At 40.3% G+C, this 24,905-nt stretch overlaps 1 protein-coding gene across 2 annotated transcripts in view; it reads left to right on the top strand.

Moving 5' to 3' along the window:
• Positions 1-24,905, top strand: part of TGFBR3 (transforming growth factor beta receptor 3) — a 124,363-nt gene that overhangs the window by 4,075 nt on the left and 95,383 nt on the right. For both annotated transcript variants that reach the window (XM_065675369.1, XM_065675368.1), the window contains exon 2: positions 9,996-10,168. In XM_065675369.1, coding sequence (XP_065531441.1) covers positions 10,111-10,168 — 58 coding nt within the window. In that variant the 5' untranslated portion in view covers positions 9,996-10,110. The remainder of the gene's footprint in view (positions 1-9,995; positions 10,169-24,905) is intronic.

Here is a 24,905-nt window from a genome sequence, read left to right as displayed (position 1 = left end):
CAAAATTTTTTTTTTTTTTTTTTAAAGAGCAACCTTTATGACCTTCAGTATCTAAATAGGTTTGTCAAGTTCAGAGAACAGTTTCTGTATTGCACTGTAGCTGTTAATATTGTTGTACTCTTTACAAATAATCATGTTTGGCAAAATATCCTCTTTTAATGTATTTATAGTGAATGAATTTATTGAGGGAAATGTGAAAGTATTTCATATTTGTTCTGTGTATAGTACTTTAACAACAGACAGATACAGCTCATTTTAACAAATTTAATTGCATTACATGTAGCACTTCAGTAGTCTGTCTAATTTCAATACAGTCTCTGGCCAAGTTCAGATTTATTTTTTCTTCCTGTCGCAGTATGTTATAAGGCTTTGGGAGTTGGCTGGAGGGGCCCCTCTTACATAAGTTTAGTTGTGACCTTGCAAGAGACCTGTTTAGATTGCAGAAGAATAGCTTATCTAGAGGTCATGGGTCTGAAACAGGTTAATTATAGAGCTAACATGTATAGGTTGTTTTTCTGCACAGAAGGCAATAGGGCTGTGATTTATAAGCTATCTATAAGAATTAATGTTTCTGAAAAAAGAATAAAGAATGCCAATGCACTTATGCTTTGATTTCTGTCATAAGCACAGGCATTTTCTGTTGGGACATTGGTGTAGGTTTATTGTGATTTGGAAACAACTAAAAAAAATCCCAAACTATCCAGTGAGCTGACTGCATAATACAGATCTGCTGAATACGTGTATTTCTTTGCCAAGAAGCTGGAGGTGGATTGAAGACTTCTATGTCCTCTTTCTTTTGTCTTAGATTTATAGAAGTTGTTTGTTAGACTAGAGCTATACTTTACATGTAACTGAGAACTATGGTGGTATTTCATCAAGAATGCGAGACTTTGTTTTTGACAATGATTTGAGTAAAGTAAAATTCTGCTGATTTACAGAAGAGCTATTGCTATATTTGAAAAGGTGGGCCTTTTCTTTTGTTAAACCTGTTACGTTAATGGACCAAGTCACTCCTCCAGTATGTACAGGTTATGGTATGTGAGGGATTAGTTCCTCCCTCCAGAGTTTAAATGACCAGTGTGTCTGAATCCGTGTAGATCTGGTGATGTGGTTCACTCCAGTGATGAAGTGTAGTGATTTCCTTCTGCGATACGAGATGCACAAATTATTTATATGAACACAGGAATTTATTGCGGCCTTCCATCTCCCTAAGCTTGCGTTCAAAGCTTTTTACGGTCTTCATAAGTGCATTTAATATAAAATACTAAAAGACAGGAAATTCTGTATGGTAAAAATTATAGGGGAGTTTCTTATAGGGGAGTGGAACATGACAGTGGTGTGTGTGTCTTGGTCAGAACAAATCCTCATCACAGTGCTTATAAGTGATAATTTGTTACAAAAAAGTTTACCTTGTCCTGAATATGTTTCTCTGCCCAATAAATTAAACAACACTGGTTGTCTGGCTGACAAACGGGGAGAGGATAGTTTACCCCTACACAAAGCGAAGAAGCTCCTTTTGACTCATTCTTTGAACTGTGAGGCAGTTTAAGGCCTTCCCTATTTGTGTGGGAGAAGTTTCCAGTCTTCCATATACTCATTTGAAAATATAGTGGCTAACAGCTAACCTTAGATAAATGCATTTATCTTCTTGTTTGGCAACCCAAAGAGATAATCTATTCATCTGCCTTCTTTCTTGACTGTGATTTATTCTAGAGAGCAAAACTCGATACCTTCTTTTTTTTCCGAAATGCAGTTTTGATACTGCATGTGGTTAAAGTACCTACTAGCTGAAATACTAACTTGTTACTTTACATCTTATAATATCTTGTGGCCAGTGGCAAAGGGGAGGGCTGATTTGTATCACCTCCTCCAGTTCCCCTATAGTGGGAAATGCTGGTTTTCAATCCTGCTCAACCTTTGCTGTGCACCTTTCTCCTCTCCTCCCTCTTCCGCCTCCCAGGGGGATTGCATCTTTATATAGCAAATTTATGCATAATGCTATAGTCTTGCTTTTCATTATTACCCATTGTGGGCTTCTCACAATTAACCCAGAGAATTTCAGGTATTTGTGGGCCATGGTTTCAGAACCACTTCTCTAAATGTTTAAAGGTTGTTTAAAGATTTTTAAATCCAGCTGAGATTGATTTTACTGTTTTCCTGGTAGAAGGGTTCCAGCTGGATTATTTCTAGATGCAGAGCTAAGGGTTTGCAGTTCAGTCTTGAAAAAAAACACAGCATCAAGCACTCACTGATAGAACAATTTGCTGAACTCTTTTACCCTGAGTGGAAGAAGCCTTGCTGAGATGTTGGTAACTTTCCTTCCTGCTGTGGCTCCTTCTCCACAAGGAGATGCCTTCCCTAGAGTTTTATCTGTCTTGATAGGTACATTAGAGCTGTTATCTGTTTAGTTTAGGTGTGCAATTAGAAACCGAGCCAAGTAAAACTTAAGATAAATGAAATTTGTGTGAGGTTGTTGGCTGCTACTGTGTTTGTGTAGAGTAAGATAGTCCAGTGCCAGGAAACCTATTATGTTTCCAATTAGAAACCATAAAAAAATGAAGCAATTAGGCCAAATAAAATTAACTATGAGGAGGAAAGGTTGTAGAGATTTGTTTTGTGCAATTTATGATAATCTTTTTCAGCCTGAAGATTCCTGTGCACTAGAAATGTTTTTATTTCAGGGTAAGCTTTTCAGAAACAGCAAGTCCCATTTAAAAAACATTAGCCTTGCTCTTGTTAGTTGTGGTGAGATATTCCTGTTTGAGTTCATTTGGTACCTGAGGTTTATTTAAATGTAGATTTGAGAATCATAGATTTCTTGAGCTTTCATGAAAACTTTAACCCGGTCTTTATGTATGTACCTTTCTAGAAGTGTCTGCTTTTTATCTCCTTCTGCTACCTGAGTATTCATCAGGAACATGGCATATAATAGTGGCACTGGTATTCCCTGATATAAGAGCAATGAGATGGTTTTTTTTATCCATATTCTAACAAGAAAATGGAAGCAGAACTCCCTAAAGCAGTGTTGTTTTCCTGGGTGATTGTTATGGGGGGAGTGCTGCTGTGGGCACATCGAGGTCCTGCTACAACTGTTTTGGTTGCGAAAGGATAGACTGAGTTGCACAGAAAATTCGGGGCTGAAGCTGGTACTAGAGGCATTTATGAGCCATTATACAGGAACAGTACAGCATCCCAACATCTTGTTTTCCTCACTCCCTTTAGAGATGCTCTGAAACAGGATGCCCACAAGTGCTCTGTGTTAAAGTAGAAAGCATCTGATTTGGTATTTAGGTTACACGTAGGATGTTGGTCTTGTTAAACTCTGTCTTCAGTGCCTTGTGTGCTTCCTTCTGTAGAGATATGCTAACCTCTAGGAATTTCTGCTGTTGTCAAAAAGGAATCTGTTCCAGCCTCCTTCTTGTGGAAGATTCTTGTGTACTCCTTCCACTAAAAGACTCCCAAAGTGCACTTCCTTCCCTTCCACCTATTGAAAGCCTCTTACATCCTGATCCTGTAAGAGGCTATTCTCTTGTTTACGCTTGGTAAGCAAAACCTTACCCCTCAGCCTGTGCAGATTTAGCTGCATACCTCCCTCTGTTTGGGGGAAGGGAAGTCCTGGGAACATTAAACAGAATGATTTTTATCCTGTTTCTGTAGACTCTCTCTTACTTTTGTGCTATATTGTGCAATGATTATTCAGCTGAAACTTCCACAGTGTCTGGTGTCATGACTTTATTTTTCTGATCTAAACTCACAGCAGTTCAAGTCAGGTGATGAAAAAGAAACATGTAGGGAAGCTGAAGGGAAAGTTGGCTATGAAATTTTACTGACAGTAGCCGCTGTCATCCAAACCAGAGCTTCATGCCAGCTGTGGGCAAAATACGTACCAGGTAACAAAACCAACCTCAGTGAACCGTTATGAAAAAGGTGGAATGGTTTCCCATCTTTTATGGACTTATTTGTGTATATTTTGTGGCTTCCTGTCATTTGACAAGCTGCATTGTAATACATTAATAAGAAAATAAATAAACGAAATGTTAAAACAAAAGTCACGTGGAATGGAGGGGCACAATTGCTAAATGGCATAAAACATCTTCCCTTGGCACTTGTCCAGTTCCCATAGCCTTTAACTGTGACTTGTTGAAATGTCGCATTACAAGCACAGCAGCATGTGAACTGCAGGCCATCAGGGTTAGTTCTTCTTAGGCTTTTGTTATGTCAGGACTTTTATTCTTTATTACTGTTCATGTATTCCCTGAAATGAAATCACTTTGATTCTAAAACAGAATCTGTCCCCTTAATGGTTTATGAGTAAGTTACTGTTTTGAGTTCTGAATTGTGGGACTTCATGTATATGCCTTGGATGTAGGCATTAAAAAAAAAAAAAAATACAAATTTTCAATTCCACATTAATATTTTCTAGCCCTGTTAGCTTTTTGACCTGTATGTGTCCAAATCATGCAGAATTGACAGAGGATAAATCTGATCTAATAAGAAAGAAATCTGATAACATGTATATTTAATAGAATTATAAATAAACCCTACAAATCTAGGAATAGAAGAGGTTTTGGAAGAGCTACTGGTGTAGTTAACCATTTGTGGGGGTTTTCTTTGTTTTTCTTTTATTGAGCTTGAGTCTACTTGATTACAAAGGATTGCCTTTTTCTCTTCTGCATGGCATGTGTGTATTCATGCATTTGCATAGGGAACCAACATAGAGCAATGGGAGAAAACCTAGTTGAGTGAAATGGTTGCCATGCATAAAGCAAACAAACAAAAAGTGAAAAAGTTTTGGCTGTGAAGGCTGCCTTGGATGGCTTAGAAACCTGGGTTCATGTTGCTATGGCAAAACAACACAAAGGGACAGATCCTGCTGGCTTCATTCTAGTATCCCCATTCACTTCAGTGGGACTTGTGACACGTAAGAGGAGGATTTTTGGCTCGCTTTGGTAGAGAAGTGTTTGTTATCAGTGCTGTTGAGAGCTGTGCAATCTCTGCCACCATGCGTGGAAAGAGGAGGGAATTACCAGAGTCCATGTTGATAAGGAGGAAAGGAAGTGGAAGTTATTCTTCAGGCAGTGGAGGAAAAGGTTAGACAATGAGGAAGATAGAGTTGAGGCAAGGGAATAACTTGTATGGGGAAAGGTAGCTTGTGATTAAAGAAACAGATGGTGGCCATTAGGGAAAAGGCTTAAGAGAACAGAAATAAAAAGGAAAAATAAAGCAATAAGAATGCAATTCAGCAATAAATGTGGCAAATTCCTATGGTATAGAAGCCTTTTAATAGGAAACAGAAACACCACCAGATCTGTGGCTGTGGCCACCTGCAGGCACATATATTGCTAGGTTGAGCTGGGCAGAGAAGCTTTGAAAAAGTAGACAAAATTAAACTGACCAGCAGAAGACCAGTGGTACAAACTGAAGTTTAGGAGATCACTGATCCCAAGAGTAGTATGTAATGGGTATTTTGCTAGAAGTACAGGAACAGGCTGAGTAGAAAGGTGCTCAAGTGTTCTGAAGGCAGAGCTTAATCCTAGGGCTTACACTTGGTAATTTTCATTTGCAAGAAACTCACAGTTAGAACAGTGTCCTGTCCCCTTTAATGTATGAAAAGTCTCATAGACATTACAGGCTCCTACTTCAGACCACATTAAAACCTCATACTGCCTCCTCTTGTCCTCACGCACTTCAGTGTGTTACCCTCAGTCTTCTTTCAGACCTAATAATACCTAGTAGTAATAAGATTCTTCCTGATGTTCCCAGTAGGTCTCATTCCTGATTGCGTCTGCAAAATGGTACTTCTCAACAAAACAGGCTCTTTTGTGCCTTTTAGACTGTCAGTTTTTTTCAGGACCAGTGGCCTCTGTGACAGCAAACTTCAGTGAAAATGACCCCAGCAGAGTGTGTGCCTCTTAGGCAGAGTCTCCAATGGCTCTGGCTGCAGATGCCTTCTTTTGCTAGCCTTTCTTGCAGCTTCTAGTAGTATAAAGCATTGGCATGAAGTGTTTAGAAAACCTGAACTCTCATGTCAGCTTCTCCTGCTCTTCTTCACTGGGTTTTTTGGTCATATTTTTAATACGCTCTTTTGTGACCTCAGTTACAGAAATAGCCACCCAGATATACCCCAGAGGAAAAGATGATTCTCTCGGAAATGTCCCCCTGTTGTGTGGACTTTTCGAGTTTGTAGTGTAGAAGCCTAGGGCTTTCCCTTCATATAGTGCCTGCTCTGACTTATGCCTTGTAAATGTTACTGGTCAGTGGCTTGTGGCAGGTATCAAATGACTCTCTTGGTTTTACATAGAGATGGCAATGTGTATATATTCTCTCTCCCTTTTAAATCATTTTTCTCAAATTGAAGTGTAATGGTAACTGGCCTTTTAACATACATAGGTGGTCGGCACAGAATGGGATTCTTGTCAGCGTTGCTTTATCTCCAGTTCTTTCCTTGTGTTCCCTAGTTCTGAACAGCTGCGTGCCTTACAAAAACCTCACCAAAGAATGAGGCCTCTGCTGGTGGAAGAGTGATTTAAGTAAAGGCTTGTGTTTTCCTGTTCAGTTTATTAGTGAGCATTTGTGCTGTAGTTACTCTTTTTCTGATTTCTATTTTGTTTGTTGTTGTTGTTGATGGAATGGTTATACATCAGGAACTCAAGTTTCAGAATGCTTATTAATGACATTTTGCAGGACATTCTGATGGTCTTCTATAGGTGACACTGGCTAGAAACCTCAAGATTTGCCCTATTTGATATTTTTTTTCTTCATGGCAGCATTTATCTATGGAGTTATCAGCCGAATACTCTCGCTGAGTAGGTTTCTTTTTATCTAGAGAAATAGCAAAAAATGATTCCATCTTACATTTGACTTCCCAAATGATGTTCACTATATAATCATAGAATGGTTTAGGTTGGAAAAGACCTTTAAGATGATAGAGTCCAATTGTTAACCCAGCACTGCCAAGTCCAGCGCTAAGCCATGTCACTATGTGCCACATCTGCATGATGATGCAGCTTTTAGTGTTCAGGGGACAAGGTAGTGTATAGAATTCTTACTGCCAAAACCCCTTCATTTGTCAACATGAAATACACACTGGCTGGAAGAGACTTGCAGAGACTAATTCTTTCTAGCCTAGACAAGGTCCACGTAACCACTGACAACACCAGTTGCCACCTTCCTGTGCTTGACTGGCCAGTGGAAGTCATGAATGGCTTGCCGTTATGGCATAAAACCTGTTTAATTTGGAATTTCAGGTTAAAAACCTTCTGGATTGCAGGATTGTCCAACACTCTTGTCAACAATTTGTTATTGCTGTTTACCTTTAATTTACCACAGAGTTTAGTATCCCTCATGGATTTGAGGGTTTAGCTATATAACCTTACACTCTAGGGAGAAATGCAAGATATCTAGGAACTCACTGAATGCTTCCAGTATGTTCAGGATGAGTAATTTTTACAAGCCTTATAAATTGCCCAAGGAAGCTGCTGTTTTATGAGGTTTTCCTGTTTTGAGCTCTCTCTAGCATTGTGTTTGTGCATGTGTTCATCCTTCTCTGGAACTTTTTTCTTCAAAATCCATCTTCTATAGAATGTTGTGGAGGAAATCTTTGGGTAAATCATGCTTGGTTGGGTTTTTGGGGTGGACTCTTGCTGGTTTAAGAGGCTGTGGTGTTTGTCTTGCTGTCAGTGATGGAAGTTTGTTGCAGTGTCTTACTACCTCAGTCAGGTTGGGTGGTGGTGTTGATCCTAGCAAAGAACAGTTTGTGCTGGTTAACCTGTAAGTGAGGAAACATTCAACATCAGTAACAGTGCTATGTTTTAGGATGGGATGGAATAAGTGAAATGATACAGAGCTGGTGTTGTTATGTGAATGATATATAAGTAGGTATTTGTTTATTTATTGAAATGTTTTTCTCTTAGATGACTTAATCTCTATTTCTAAATTCAGGGCCAGTTTTGAAAAGGACAGTGCGTGGCAGAGCACAAAAATGCACTTTGAGGTTGGTTTTGTGGCTGAGGTTACTTTAAATGTCCAGGGATAGTTTCACAGGTTCTTAATTTTTGAGGCCAAGGTTTTAGGTTAGTTTGACTAAATCTTTTCACAGGTAATCACAGTCTGAATTTAACTGATGGAAAAGATTGCGATATCCAATCATACATTAATCATACATAACTTCATGAATAGCAGATAACAAGATACCCGGATCTTTTTTACACTGTGCAAAGTGATGTGGACCTCTTCAGAACGAAGAGTGAACTTCTTTTCCCCAGATTAAGTACTAGCAAGTAGAAGATAAAGATTAGTAGGCAGTGTCAGCAGAACTAGCTTTTTCTCTTGGGGTTTCCTTCATTCACTGTGGTGGTATGACAATGTTTCAAAATCAGTGGAGGAGAGGCCATGAGGAGGTACACATGAGAGAGAACCAGTTACAGAATTTCAACCGAAAATATCCAGTGTCAAAAGCCAGCAGTGAACAAAAGTATATGTGCTTCTTATGGGATGCTCAGCTTGAAAGTGACCTGCAAGAAACCCTGTGTTGTGATAGATACTCAACTCCTTCCTTGCCCCATTCCTGTCCTGCAGCAGTGTGGTGTTTGGGTGCTTCAGCACCCCACAGAGCCACTCCTGGGCTCTTCTCCTACACAGGTGGGACCTGGGGCACTGCCAAGACCAGTCAGAGGTGCTGGGAGCAGGGTGCTGAGGGAAGTATCTGCTGGAGGCTGTAGTTCTGTGCTTGGGCACTGACACACCTTTCCTGGTGGGTGGCTGCAGCTCTCTCCGCGCAGGGCAGTGCTGGCTCTGCCAACTAAGCTATAGAGAGGTTCTACAATGGAGTTCCTAGTGTGCTCCTCATAGGCATAGCAGTGCTATGAGCAGGTGTCTTGAAGTGCTGGTCTAGGTACAGGTTTTCCTTGCACAGACTTGACTGTGCACAGCACATGCTGTGTAAGAGAGCCTAGCCTTTTGCCTTTGCACTTCATTCCAGTTTAGTGTCAGCAAGAACTTTTTGAATGGTATTCATGCTTTGTGGTTCAGATGTTGGTCCTGACTCAACGTTCTGCTCTGACTTTGCCCCGTGATGGTTGTTAGTAATTGCCTGCATTGCTTTGTGGTGAGTGTTAGTGGTTGCTAACCACCATCTGTTACTTTCTGCTGCTGAAGACTGGTAATGAAGTAAAGTAGGTAAGATTTGTATTAGATTGAATACAATACCAACATTCTGGTTCCTTACCTGCTTGGTCTGTAGTCTCATTCTAGATCTCTAGATGACTGAGAATAGATTAAAAAAGTGGAAAAGGATATTGCACATCTAGTGAGTGTTTCCCCTCAAGAATCTGCAGCATGCATTCTGTGGTCAGAATTCCCTATGCTTTTAATGCCTGTGGGCATCAGCTGTATCGCCGTTTATTTGTATGGCATATTTAAGTTGTTTTACTGACCTGGTATATCATGTCTCGAAATCTCTTGACATAATGATTCTGAGCAGCTTTGTGTTTGTATTTATTGTCAAGTGGCCTGGAAAAGTTTTCAGAATTTGTGATACTGAGAAGTAATGAGTTAAATTTATTGTGTTACCGGTAAACCAGCTAGAGCACGTGTGAAACATTGCTCTGTGGTGCAATAAAGGTAACGCAGATTATTAAGCAAACAAATGTTTATATGTCCCAGAGAAAGTCTGAATAGTTAAAATAAACACGTCTGAAGCTATGAGTACTACTGGCAGTCTTCAGTTGACAGAAAGAACTCTGGGATTTCACTTCCAAGATCACAACTTGCACAATGCATAATATGAAAGAGCAGCAGCTGCACAGAAGTGCAGGAGAGGGAAGAGTACTGAGCTGTCAGTACCTAGGCTATCTGGTAATATAAAATGGACTTCTTTAGTAGTCCTTTTAGAAAGAATTCTGTTTCTCTTATTACAAGAGAGGTAATTTTAAATACTTGGTAATGCTTCTGTAAGTGATATTTGTATTCAGATGTATTTTTACTTCTTTCTGTAGGCAATTAAAAGTCTGGAAGATTTGATTTCAAAACACACCACAAATTTCAAAGGAAGTAAATCTACATGAAGAGCTACAAAGGGAGCTGATTTGAGGAGATTCAGCGCTTGCAAAAATGTCTTCAAGTTGTGCGACTTCAGTGTTTGCTTTGATTTTGTGCTTTGCAGCTGCAGGTAGGTGACATTATGTAAATCGTGCATTCATTGGAACTTATTGTATATTCAGAATTATTGATCAAAAATACTTTTTCATGCTGTAAAAATGTAGGTCAGCTGGGTTTTATATTAAACTATTGTGATCAGAACTGCTGGTACGGTGATGTGAGGAGCAGTGCTGTTCCTGTGAGAGCATTTTCTTGCACCTGTTTTCCCCTTTAAAATCATTAAAAAACTGCAGTTGTAATGTAAATTATTTTTGTAATTATTTATTCTAAAAAGAAAGTAAGAGAAGTGTGTGGTGCATGTATATTATAAAGGGGAAGGTTGCTGTGGAAGCCTTTGGGAGTGAAAGCAGGGTAGCTCTGCCAGTATGTGATGCTGTGGAGCTGTTAGCTCTGCCAAGAGGCTGTTTTTACTCCCTTGGATGCAGGGTTGTGCTTGTGAAGCTGAGCTGGGGTCTCTCTCCAGAGTTGGGCTGTAAGGGTGTACCCCTTTTCAGTTCATTGCTGCCTTCGAGGGTTGTAATCTAGACTGAAGTCCCCGTTATTTTAGTTCATCAAGATAAAAACTGTGTTACAGTAACTTGAAACAGAGAGATTTGTACAGTTCAAGTACCTATATTGTAGTTTCTTCAAGTGCTGAAGTGATTCTTCTTGCTATGTTTGTTTGTCAAAGTTCTTCCTGTGGTTGCAAGGGGAAGCCTCTTCTTATGTGTCCAGCATACAGTGTGGGTCATTGGAGAGGAGGCCAAGTGGATATACAGTTAGTCAAAATGAGATAGTGGGAAAAGTGGACGGTGGACAGATGGCTTGCTTAAATCTGAGATGTCCTCACTGTGGAAAAGATGACCAGCTTTGGAAGAGACAGGGCTGAGCAATTAAATGTGCTACAATTTGGCTTCTTTTCATCGTCAGCATGGAAAATTATGTTGTTTCAAGCCCTCAAGCCTTGTGGGACTTTCTCTGGGCTTGACCTCCTGAGGGCATCCATCCAACATTAGTAACTTCGATTGTTTAATAGTACATGATGCTAAGGTTTTGCAATAGCTTCATTCCAGATGAATTTGCAGCAATACAGGGTGTGTCTGAGTGTGTCTGCGGCTTGAGCTGAGGATGTGAATGCTGGTCTTGGCTGAGAAGAACGATTGCTGGGAGTGAATCTGAATTTAGGGATGCATAAAAATCGGCTTTGAAAGAAGGTGCCAGTGAAGAAAATAAAAACTGTTTTAATTGATCACAACCACAATTCCCTTTCACTGCTGAAGAGATTGCTTGCCCAAGAAGTCAGCTTTTGCCTCTTAATGCCAGCTTTAACTAACCCACTAATTTAAAAGTGTTATCAAGCACAGTACTACTATTGGTTATTAGCATGTCTGTCCTGAAGTTTGTTGTGGTTTCTTGGTTTTACTCCCTAATTCTGTGTTTTCCTCTGGCAGCTATTCTTGAAGCAAACTCTTAAAAAAAGCACTATGGCTTTGGATTTGATCAGATGCTTATTCATAAGTAGAATTTTGGCTAGAAGGGATCTCTGGGAGTCTAATCCAGCCCCATGTTCAGAGCAGGGCTAGTTTCAAAGTTACTTATTTTTTGGAGACTCATTCTTCCCACTGTCTTCATGGCAAGTAGATAGCAGAAGGGAGTGGAAAGGTTCACAGTTAGTTAGGAGGAGGTGAGGAAGCACTCTGATTGTGGTCCTGTGGGTTTTGGTTTTCTTCCATGCCTTTTATTTTTGCAATAAATTCTTAATGAGAACATCTACTTGAAGTCGTTTACAGAGTATAGCGAGTACAGTGAGATAAGAGCAATAAAGAACTGATGTACTCTGAAGTGTGTCAGGGAGCGATCTCGGGCAGATATAGTTACAACCAAGGAAGGACTGTTCTCTGAAGGTTGTTTAGATAGAGCTTTTGCAGTGTTTTTCTGTTAGTAGTCCTGTTAACCTAAACAATTACACTTTAAATGCAGGGAGTTTGTGTCTATAGGTGAAATAGAGGTGGGAGCTAGCAGCACATTCTAGTTGTGTGGCAGATGCCCATGTGCGGTTGTCAGTGTGACGGCCAGGGGACCGCAGGCTTGGCTTTTAGTTGCCGGTGTACAGAACCCCTGCTTGTTCAGGCTTGAACCATTACCAAGCCAGTATAAATAAAACTGAGGAGTATAAATAAGACTAAGAAGTATAAATGAAATCCCTGCGTGCCTGTGGTGAAGCCTGGGGGAGGCAGGGGGCAGCATGCCACCTCCCGAGGGTGTTCAGTTTTATATATTGAGCTTTTTCCAGCTTACTCTTGGTTTCTGAAGCAGTGAGGCTGCTGCAGAACACACCTTTTTCTTGTTTGCCACTGCTGCTATTGGTCTAGGTTTTGTTGCAGGCATTCCAGTACCTTCAGCATTGTTATTTTTTTAGTTATAGGTGATCTTCTGGACAGAATCTGTGTTCATGCTTTATTTTCTTTCCATTCTTGCATTTTAAGGTGCTGATGTGTGAAGTCTATCTCAGAAAAGCCCCAGGTGTTGGATGGCATCATGCACAGAGATGCATATTCAAACTCAAGCTACAAAATTGCGTATTTTTCATGCTGATAGCTTGAAGAATACACCTTAACTAACTTTGCATTGAAAATGTTCTGCATAAGTATTCAAAGAATATTTGTCTATTCCTCTACCCTCTCTTACTGATCAGATGTATGTAGCTAAATGCTTATCTGAATCTAGATTTACTTTGAGCTTGTACACAGATTTCTTGTAAGCTCTTATTTATACATCTTTAACTGTATAGAAAAAAGACTGCAAAGAAAACCTCGATTACTGTGAGCCTTTTCTTCCCCATGGAAAGTTCAGGGCAGGATGGAGAAGAGAACTGCTGGCAAGCTACCTGCCTGTCTGAAGGAATTATGTTTTTGAAGTGGGCTTAGACTAAGGTCTGGCAACCTGCAATAGGAACTCCACATAAACACTCAGAACTGCACACGCTATAGCCTTGGATAACCTCATAAGCAAGTCTGGCTTTGTAGTCTTAGGAGCAAAAATATTCTGTCCTAATGTGGCTTAAATCAAAGTCTGAAATGCATTTATTTTACTTGCTGGCAAATTTGTGCAGTTGGGTGCATGATGTCTGTCTGATTGGAGGGCAGCTGAAACAAATACTTGCCTTAGACCTTAAGGGCCAAACCATCAGCAAGACAGTTTCTTCCATGAAGGAATGGGAATGTATTTTAAGCTTATTTTTTTTGCCTTTTTCTTTCCTGCTTTACTGTTGAGCTGGGAGGAAGGTAGAAAGGTGATGGAGCCTGTGGACCTGTCCTGGCCCAGGGTCTCATTCAAGCCTCCTGGAGAAGATCCTCCTGCAGTGCAGATCATTCCTGCTGCTGACAAAGCAGCTCAGCTGTGGTGTTGATACCAACCTCAATTCACCCATGCAGCTGTATTCTCCTTCCCTCATATTTGGTGTTTCCTGTGCCTGCCTTGTAGACACCTCTCTGTGAAGCTGTCCTGTAGGGGCTGTAAGGGTTCTTGTGAAAGGTGCTGAGAAATATCTAATTAGAAACCACCTGATGAGCTTTCAAAGGTGAAAATTGCTCTACTTCTTTTTTTTATCCCTTTATGGAGTTTTGTGGTTGTGGTCAGGCTGATGGAGAGACTATAAGAATTGGATATATTGAAGAATTTACCCTTTTACTGTAAGAGTGCTCATTCTGGTTTATCTGCTTATTTTAGGTTGGTCTCTATGGTTTTATTTCAACAGCTCTTTGTTCCCTAGTTCTCTATTGTTATTTTAGGTTTTTTTCTTTCTTTCTGCATACTTGTTCTTGTAAGTAACCTTGTGTTGTTCAGAGCATGTGTGCTTCATTTTCAATAATGCTGTTTGCCTGTATCCGGTGTACCTTTTGGATCTGTGCCCCCCCAGATATGGTGGTGGTGGGTGCCATGTTAACAATCATCACAACAGGAAGAAACAGGCCTTGTCATGACATCATTTTTGATTTTCTTTGAAGAGGAACTTCCCCTGACCTTGAACATGGTGTTTCCAAAAGCAATGGAGGATCTTTCAAACTATGATAGAAAAGTCCTTCCACTGGAAGGTAAAGAACACAATCTAAAAGTACATATGCTGGGAGTCACTCACACACATTTCTTTGTTTTAAACAGTGTTTGCTGGGTATTTTCCTAATGTAATTAAATGGTAAGCTTTATTTTTTTCCTCAGTACATTTGTTGCCAGAGGTGCGGGGGGTTTTGTTTGTTTAAACTGTGGTTAGAGGATGAGAACCAAGGGACAGAGGTTAGCCCTGGAATTATTAGGGCTGAAGTAAAGCACAGACTGTTTGCAACTTGTGAACAGATAGAGATTTCACTCTCCATCTCCCTTTTCCTTCAGTTCTTTCTCTTAATCAGTAAGTGATGCAGTGGAGCTGATTAGATGAATCTCTCAGACTCGGTCTAGCCTTCTGTGGCACTCTTCTTGTGGTCTTACGTGGGACTGGGCACAATACTCTAGAAATGTTGTCAGAAATGCTAGATGGAGGGAAATAATAAATTCATAAGCCTGTTGGTTACACTTGCTAATACACCCATGTGCAGTCCTTCCGTACCACAGGGGCATGCAGCTGACTCGTGTTTCCCACGTTGCTTCACCAGAACTCTCCGGTCTTTTGCAGCAAAGCTGCTTCCTCGCCAGTCAGTCCCAACTCTATATACCTCCAAAGGGTTACTCCATACAGGATGCAGGAATTCATGCTTGTCATGAGGGGAGAGCAGGGCAGCCATGTGGGGTGAGGGGAGATTGTGAGGGGAGAGCAGTGGCTGTCATGACAGGTGAGGGGAGAGCAGGGGCAGCTGTGAGAGGTGAGGGGAGATGGTGAAGGGAAAGCAGGAGCTGCCACGAGGCAAGTGCTGGGGAAGGTGTGAGGGTAGGTCATGAGATGGGAGGGGTGGCCACGAGGGAAGATCATGAAGGGAGTTCAGGGGTGGTTGTGAGGGGAGATCGTGAGGGGAGATCAGGGGCAGCCATGGGCTGTGAGGGGTGGCCATGAGAGGAAAGGCCTGCAGCCTTATACTGTGAGCCACTATGAAGGGGCAGATGAAGGGTGGCTGTGACTGGTGATCATGAGCGGCGGCCATGAGGGGAGATGAGTTTGTCCTTAGTGACATGGTTTAGTGGTGGGCTTGACAGCCCTGGGGTAATGGTTGGGCTTGGTGATTTTAATGGTCTTTTCCAACCTAAGTGGTTCTGTGATTCTGTAATCAGCCAATTTTTACATTCATTGAAAAGCTGCCCAGTCCTATCCCTTTATGGTCTGGTTAGGCAGTCTTTTCAAGGATGAGATTAACCAGTACACTGAGTATGACTTGCAGGCTGAGAGAAGAGTTAGAGGAGCAGAAGGCTTTTTCACGTGCTGTGGCTTGCTTGTCTCATACCTAGACTGCTGCCATGCTCTTTTCGTGAGAGCCTGTCATGCTTTCAGTGCTGAGAAATGCTAATTAGGAACCCCTGAGGAGCTTTTAATGGTGAAAAATGTTCATTCTTTTTTTTTTTCTTCTTTTGTTTCTTTTTATCCTTTCAGCACCATGACGGTGATTTGAAGCATCTTCATGTTAGCTGTTTATCTGATAGGGAGCCAAGTGATGCATTCCTAACTTCATGTGCATGAGATGGTGAGATAGCTTTGAGAAGCCAAAATAGACATAAAAAGTATTGATAGTTAATCTGAATTTCACACCAAAAAAACCCAGTAATATCTTTCAAGCAGTAAATGATGTGTTTGAGGAATTTAAATGCAAAGACTGGTCAGAAGTGGGATGATAGACTAAATCTCTAGGTCTTCTGAGTTAATGTTTCTTTAGCACTGCAGTTTAGTGATCTGTTCCTGTGTAAATTTGGGTTTTTAATCTGGTTTTCTGCCTGTCTCTCAAGCAGCTTGATTCAGATCCTGTGCTGTTTCTTTGTGGTGTATGCATAAATAGTATTTTTATCTTCCAAAACCACATAAAAATTCTCAAGAACTTTGGAGAATCGCGATACAGAGAAAGGTTATGTATTTTAGAAGAGGTAATTGTATCACAGACTTGGAATGGTTTAAACTCAGCAGACTGCATTTTTCCTGTATCAGCAAGGCTCTGAAGTGAAAACTAGTTGGATTTCAGCAGAGTTCTGTGCCTGTGTGGAGCAGTAGGATGTTGGGTTGTGGGTCCTGGTTCAGTGAAACAGCTGAGTGTGTATCCAAGTGCTTTGCTGAACAAGAGCATTGATGGGTAAACATGAAAGTCTGGTTCTTTGACTAAAACTGGCTCTGGATGATGCCAAAGGAATCCTAAGAAATGTCAAGTCCATAATGCAGTACTTGTATAGATGCAGGCAAATTTATATGTCAGTATAGATTGAGACACAGTAGTGTCTCTGGAGGGAAGTCCTCAACTGCTGAAAAGTAGTTCTGCAGAAAATGTTATGGCATAGACTGGTGAATGGCATTAATCCTGGTCTTTCTAAGGAAATCTATTGAAGTTTTTTAAGGAGAAACTTGTCTTTAACAAGTCCTAAGCATCACATAATTATTATATAAATACTGTTCTAAAAATAATTCTTTTGTTTTCCAAAGGGAATTGGGATTTTGCTTTTAGATCTTTTAATATCCTTTCTGTCCTGTAGGCCCTTCTTAACTCTTTCTTAGCTTCTCCATTTGTCATTTATCTTAAAAATAAGACAAACCCATGATCTCATTAACAAAAAAATGAAAAGGGCATACTTGGTTGACTAGAGACAATATTTTTGTCTTGTCTGATGTCAAGGAGAGGTACAAAAGTTTTCTGATTCAAGGTTCTACAGAGTAAAGAAGTAGGTACTCTGGAACATACCTGAAAATAATTGTCTTCAAACTAACAAGTATTTGCATTTTTATGATTTTAGGAATTATTCTTCCCCCATCAGAATGATCTCAGGTGTTCAGGGCTGAACCTGTTCACTTTACAGACCAATAACTTTATTTTTTGCATGGTTATTTCTTTTGCTGCAAGGTCATACAAATTCTGTCCTTTGGACTAAGGAGGGCATGTGCAAGCATCAAACAGTTTTATCTGTAACAGGAAGAACAAGGCTCCAAGGGCTCTAGGACCCCAAACCCGGCATTCCTCCATGTGATCCTAGGGTGTCACAACAAGAAATGGAGCATCTACTATTAGAAAAGCAGTTGTTACTTGCACATGAATAATGTATTGAGTTTCTGCAAGTCTTCTGCAAGCTTTTTCCACTGAAATATATTTGCACGAATCAATGCTGTTGTTTTACTATTGGTTATGGTATAGTGTAGAGAAAATAGAGGGTTCAGATATATTCCTTTTCAAATAGAAGTAATTTCATCCTCTCTAGTTACTGACAAGAAAAGGAACTGAAGTCTCTCAGGCTGTAAGTCACAGGAGAGATGGATTTGGAGTTAAAAATATATGTTTAGCACAAAGACTTTGTGCCATGTTTCATTACCTGAAGGCACTGAATTGGTTTCCTCTTTGGTGTAAACTTGTTTTAAGTCGGTAGTATTTCAGCAAGGATAAGTTTCGACCTGTGGTGACAAAAGCAAAGGTTTTAAATAACTCCATTGAAGTGTAGCTACTCCAAGCACAGTGAGCTTTTCTTCATATTTTTAAGTGTACTTTATAGGATGGAGCTATTGCTCCCTTATTGGGCAGCTGCTACACTGTGAGGCTTACTAACAGGCAGTTAATAAAAAAAGAATATGACCTGTCCGGGATGGGAAGAACTACACAGGGAATGTCATTACTCTCACTATTGGAAGCAGCGCATAGACAAAGTAACGAAGGAATTCGGAGTTAGATGATGGGAACATTTGTAAGGTTTGTTGCTGTTTTGCCTCTCTAGCAAAATTTTACTTGCCTCTGGAACAGGTTTGGTGTTTCGGGTGGTTGTTGTTTTGTTTTAAAATTTTTAATTAATTCACTGACACGTGGAGCCATGAGTGGGTGAAGAGCTGATTTTGTGGTTATCTTTACTTCTTGTCCCCTTTTTCTTCCCTCTTGAGATCACCAAATTTGCCTTATGTCTTGAAAGGATGGTTGATGCAATTCATTTTGGAATAAATAAAACTTTCCTTTATTAATTTCCATTTAAATGGAGCCATAAAACATCTGTTCTATTAGAGATTCTCCTCAAGCTTTTTTGATTTGATCCACTAAGTCAAGCTGAGATTTTTTTTTTTTTTTTCGACAAGATTGTGTGCCTCAGTGGGAGTAAATGGCCACTGGGCATCACAATGTCCTGGCTGTTCTTCAGGCCTCAGCAATGGTATGGAAGCGCTCTGCTGTGTCTGAGTTCCGTGGTGGAGTCTTCTCCAGGCTGCTGACTGATGCACTTTACACACAGCCAACTCACAGCTGCCCTGTGAGACTCGGTGTGTGTGTGTGTGTGTTTGCCCTGTATGTGACTAAATACAAGTGCCTGTGTCTGAAGGACCTTTGGGAGAGGGTGGAGTGAGTTAGGGGCTGACAAATAGATTCTTCCGAGCTGTGGCCTGTCCTTGGCCATGAGCAAAACTCCTGGAGAAGAGCCTGGAGGCTGGATTAATTCTTCTTGTGGAGATGAAGGTGGCCTGATGGCCATAAGTATATTAATTATATTTTTATATATACTTAATTTATAATTAAGTATATTAAATGCATAGGCCTAAACTACAAGCCTCAGCTGTCGACTGAAAGATGAAAGGCTTGTATCTGGATTAGTGACTTTCTCTGTGATCTCATCACGAGTTATTTCATCTCTCAATCTTGGTTTCTTAATATGTAAAACAGATGAGTTCTGCCCTGTCATCTTTCATGCAGGACTGTTTGAAAGGTTCAAGTAATAGCTTTCAAGTACTTGGATCACATCAGTGCTAGCTGCTGTTATCTCATTAATTCTTCAAAACCTCCCCCCTGCCCTTTTTTTGAGGCATAAAAATGGCAAAGATTTTATTTAAAGGCCTGTCATCCTTTCTGCCTGCCTTGTTTGTGCTTAGACTCCTGGATGCTGAACTGCAGAAGTTCTTTGTGATCTCCGATAAGGAACAAGCTGGTTGAAGTTTTGCAAGTCATAATTAGGACGTCCTGAGAAGTGCCTGAACTGACGGAACTGCTTCTCTTTTCTCTTTCTTCTCCTGCCATGCCAACCCTTATTTAAAAGAAAAAAAATTAGTTAAAATTTATATTTTACAGGAAGTAGAATCAGTCATACTGGAAGCAAAGGGGTGGAGTATGGAACACTCTCACTTTAGCTGTAGGCAAAAGCATTTTCAGGTAAAATGTTCTCTTTTCTTGCATCATTGGAAGAAAACGTAGCAGATAGGACTATGTTACATCTCATGCATATTTGAGCAACATGTTAGAAGTTTAATATGTGGCTTCAGTTTCTTGCATTAGGGCAGACTTCACCTTTGAAGATAATTTGTTAAACTATATAATTTTGAAAGTTGTTGGTTTTCTGCCTGTTGTGCTTTGAGATGTTAGCTCAGTCTGGCAAAGCTTCCTCTTATAGCACTAATGAATTCAAAGCAGTAATTAATTGTTCTATGGGATATTTTTGCCTTTAGGCTGAGAAAGTAGTAGGTGTTTGAGAAAACTGGCAAGAAAACTGTTCAGAGATTACCTTGGATATTACTTGTCTCAGTTGCTTTTTGGAACCAGGCCAAGAGTAGTTGTTTTTCTTGCTGAAGTAGAGCCTCATGGCCATACTGAACCCTGATGTTTGATCTCTCTGATATCATCACAGAGGGAAGTAAGAGGGCTAAAATATGCATCGTAGCAAGGACTCAAGTTTTTTTTTTTAAAGGATTGCAATTGTCTAAATTGTAACACCCAGGCAAATGCTTCTCCAGTGTCTCTTCTTATGAAGCCAGCTAACTGACTTTAGTAATAGGTTTTATAACAAGGTGGGAAAAAATCATGTAACTAAAATGCTTAGAATAAAGCATGTTTCATGCCTGTAGCAGAAAAATAAAAGCAACCCTGGAAAAGGCCCTGTTCTGTTGCTTGTTAATTCCCTTGAAATCCCAATTCTCTTTTTTAAATTAGCAAAGCTAGGGTGGTTGTTTTAAGCTATCTCATGCAAAAAGTAAAGCAATGTGTAAGACTCTGATGCCTGGCTTTGAATGAAAGAATTTTAAGAACTGAAGTTATGTAATTCTAGGTCTGTTACATTTACTGGATCTCAAAAGTCCGTTTGCAGCAAGAAGCCTGTAGGTCAGCTCTTGTGAATACCAAACTGAACTTTATTGGTGTGATTCAGGAAAAAAGAATTCTAACGAAACATTACTGAATATTGAGCTGCTTGATGGTGGTGTTAAAGAAATGGAGAAAACCTAATTGGCTAATTCTTCTGGCTGCTTCAGCATCACACAAACAAAAGTTTTCACCAAAGGAAATTGTCCATGACATTTCAAGTAAAGGTTGTTGCTAACAAAGAAGCCACCCTGCCTCTAGAAGTCCTAGAATGCAGCTTCCCTCTTTCTCCAGTGAAATCATAATGCATTTAAGATGGTTTTGTAGGTCAAGCACTCATATCTGTCTGTGATTTGACAGAAGTGTTGAAAGGAAATCAGGATTTGTTGGCGAGTATTCCTGAGCAATGAATCGATGATTTTTTTGGCCTGATGGCCTGGATTAATTTAATTAGAGCAGTAAACATTTTTTGCTGTAATTGGGTGAACTAATTAAGTGGTTTTAGTTCTGATACCTGTGTTGTCTTCCTTGTTCCACTTGCTCTCCTTAAACTTTTTGAAAGGAGCAATGCTCTGTTCCAGTAAAAAGGATATGATTTTTCTGTAGTGCTCCTCAGTGCCAGCCTGTATGCTGCTGCCCAAGTGCTCCCTGGTAGGGTCCCTTGCTGGAATGTTTCTCCAAGGATTCATTTGGCTGCTTCCTGGCCTACAAGCCCTACAACCTGGAAAGGATCAATACTTACTTTCTGCACAAAGTCACTACATCTTCTTTCCTTTAATCCCATTGTAAGCCACTCATCGGGTGTCTGATCCTGACATGGGCCTATAACACTATGTCGCTAGGACAATTTTGTGGCAGAAATTGGAGAGCAGTGTAGTACAGCTCCTGCTTCCTTAATGGAATTAATCCTAGGGCTCATGGCCTGAAGTGGATAACAATCAGTTGTCCTGGTCCTAAGTCTTCTGATATTACTTCTTCACTTCTGATTTGCTTTTTCTAGTTAGCTCCTCCACACTGTTTTGTTAAATAAGCCATGAGTGGTACAGTTAGAGACTTAGTGGGAACCTGCTGTAGTGCCAATGAAGGGGCTCATACTTGTTACTTCCAGTGGGACCCTGCCATGACTGTGATGGTCTCTGCTCCCTTCTTTTGTTGGGGGTGCATTCTTCCTCCTGTGGCTCATACCTCAGTGTAACCGTCTATATCCAAGATGTGTATTAATATGTTTTCTTAGTTAGGATGATCTCATCACAAATGAGTATTTGATGCCTTTGTAATGCTCCTATTATACACACAGAGCAGCTGGCATGGACTTTTTAAACAACAGTCCTTGTAATCTCCTGGATAATCTCAAGGAACATTTAAATACAACAGTGCAGTTACTTTGGAAGTTTTAAATGTAAACATTTTTTCTCATACAATGGCTTAACATTCTGGGTTATATATGGGGTCTCTCTCTGCATTTATGGTGAATGAAAGCTGCAGTTGACTGTCCTAGGTGGTTAACTAAACTGTTCATGATTATATTAAGGGCCGTTAAAGAATTGGTGAATGGGAGTACACTTCCATGCTTTATTTCTGAATATATTTGATTTGTTATTGTAGCCTTGTTGTCCATAGAGAAGAGTGTTTGTGCTCAACAAGAACTTCATTTTTCTTTTCCAGGCAATCTTGTGGCACTGGGAGTAGGGCTGAGAGCAGTGGGACTGCTGAGCTGCTCTGCCTTATTTCTCTCTTGTGAGTCAGGTCTGTGTTGACCTCAGGGGTGTGTCTGTTTATTCAGTTGTTTGTATCCCATTAGAAAATGGTGGTACCACTCTTCAGCTGGATCAGTAGGGGGTGGTTTTTTTAAAGCGTGGATAGTAAGGCTTACGCTTAACCAAGTAACTTCCCGTGCAATGTAATGTGAAGACTGCCTTTCAGTTGTACAGCCAGTAAATGATCACAAATCTCATGAGATGTTAGTAAAATAATGGGTGTTAAGTTCATTGAAAGGAATGGAAGTTTAACCACTTTTTCGCTAATAGGAAGAATAAGTTTCAGCCTGGCTCCTGTGTGTTTATGAGAGAGCTTTTGAAGTCCTAGAAGAGCAGCTGGTTTTTCCCTGCACCTTCATGATTGCTAGAGCAAACACAGGGACCCTTGGAGGTAGGTGGCAGGAGTAGTGGCCTCCCTTTGGTTTTTTTTGCAGCAGTTCATGTCTGTACTAGATCAAAACTGTATTTCCTCTTATAGAAGTCAAGTGTTGAAGTATTGTTCAGGTACTTTGAGTAGCTTCATCTGCAGTTCACCTGGTGGCACATTTAGACTGCATCTACTGAGTAAAAGATATCCTGTCAGAATTGGAACATATGTCAACAAAGCCATTTCATTTACTGCCTTAGCTCTGCCTCCTTACCCAAAAAAATACACAAAAGGCTGTCAGAAATGCTTTTTTGTTCGTGTAACTGATGTAACTGTACCAGTAAGAAGGGTTTGCCAACGTAGCAGATTCCAACACTGATATACAATACATTATGGAAAGGAAATGCACCATTGTACAATGGGATGTTGAAACTCACATGCTTTTCCTATTAAAATCGTTAGATGAGAGGCAGTAACTGAATCTGGACTGAGCTGGAACCCTTCACACTCGGGGCGTTACGTTGTAGTGTTCCCCAATGAAAACCTGAAACATCTTGAGTTTATCTCAACCCTATCAAACAATATGAAAGAACCCTTAGGGTGATTTAAACAGGCCCTGTATTGGGTTCTTTGTCTGCTTTTTCTTTTCAGTTCGTATTAAAATGCCATTTGTTTTATATCCAACTTTTGTCAGCTGGGAAGGATAGTGCCTAGCTTTTTTTTCCCCAAAATCAAAACCTTATGTTACCCCCTAATTATGGATATGTTAAAGTGGGTTGTTTGACTGTTATTTTATTCTACAAGAATAATAGTACTAACTAAAAAAATACATGCATGGGTATGTGAGATGCATAGCAGTGGGCACACTCGGATTGTTACGAATTCCAGCAAAACAGATTTTACCCTACGAACTGCACCACCAAGTGCTGACTCAGTGACAGTTCTTATGTGTACCTCTAATGTTTAACAGGAAGGCATAGTACTCACTTTTATTGCTCTTTTTGGGAAATTGTTTCAAAGCTTACAGAGTATGTATGTGGCCCCACAGACTGCTGACTCCACTGCAAAGTTATTTTACATCTAATAAGTTACAGGATATTGAGACTGTTTTCTAAGTACCACTATCCTTTACTGATTGTACCTGAAAGCAGAGTTACGCTGTTCTAAGTGTTGCCAAGTCACTTTGAAAGTCTCACTTGTAAGGTTTCTCACTGCTTACCCCTATGTAGGGCTGGGTTGTTGGTTTGTCTTTTTGTTGGATGGAAGAAGCCACCTTGCTCACTGTGGTATCTGCTTCCAGTTAAGTTGTGGCGAGAAAGCTTCTGTGTTCGTGCAGCGTGAACATCCTCAGGCTTTTACATTTAATTAATATTTTGTGGTTAGTTTTTACAGAATCTACCTGCCTTTTGTTTTTTCCCCTCCTTCAAGCCTTGTTTGTTTGTTCATTCAAGAAGGAGCATCTAGATTTTCTGTGTACTGGAAAAGACAATGACTTGCACTGCATCACTGGCAGTAGGGCTCCCTGTGAGAGTCTCTGCTGCCCATAGTGTCAAGGGGGCTCTTGCTTTCTTCAGGCAAGCCCTTAAACGGGAGTTGAACCCTTGCCATACAGCGAGATGGATTTCAGCTCTGTGGGGTCTCTGCAAGGGAAGTAATTTTGATGTGTGTGTGTGTGTGTGAACATTTTATATTTTCATGAAACCTTAATCAGCTTTGAGGTTCTCTGAGACTTTTTTTCCAGGCAGCAGTGATACTGCAATACATGCCGTATAAAGGTTATGTTAGCATTGGGCACAAATGACTTATTTCCTGAGTTAAAACTCCTCTCCCCAACTTCCCTTTAAATAAAAAAAAAAGGGCAAAAGTCAATAAAAGATTACTGGAGGAGAAGAGCCATTGTGATTTCATATGGAGGCCATCTCAGTTCTCTTTTTATATCTGTTGCTCGCCTGGGAGTATACACTGTACTCATGTCCTGGTCTTGAATTATTTCCAGCTTATTAATAGTTTTGCAAATGCATTTAACAGTTAACTGCCAGCGTGCGTGCTCCTTGTGGTTACAGCTAACAAGCAGCTGGTCAGTACATTAACGAAATTTGGACTCAGTTAACTCTTGTAGAACCATATCTCTGCATTTCTTCAGATGCCTTGTCAAAACTATATGGGGAGTAATCCAGTAGGATAACACAAAGAGTGCATGCTTAATAAGGAAAGAAATGAGCAGAGGGAGGTCAGGGAGGAGAAAATCCTTCTGCATTTTGGAAAGGAAGAAGGGGTGCACAGAGCAGGGCATTGAGTTGTTTCCTAGGTAGAAAGAAGAGAGTGGTAGCATTTAGTAAGGAAGTCCTTAAGCAAAACTTCACCTCAGGGGAAGTGGAAAGAGAGGCATTAGTAACTCGTTTAAGAGCTCTGACTGATATTGCAGATCACCTT

This window comes from Lathamus discolor, chromosome 3, assembly GCF_037157495.1.
Source record: "Lathamus discolor isolate bLatDis1 chromosome 3, bLatDis1.hap1, whole genome shotgun sequence".
Taxonomy (NCBI): Eukaryota; Metazoa; Chordata; class Aves; order Psittaciformes; family Psittacidae; genus Lathamus; species Lathamus discolor.
The sequence above is the reverse complement of the archived record's forward strand: the minus strand, read 5'-3'. Positions and strand labels throughout refer to the sequence as shown.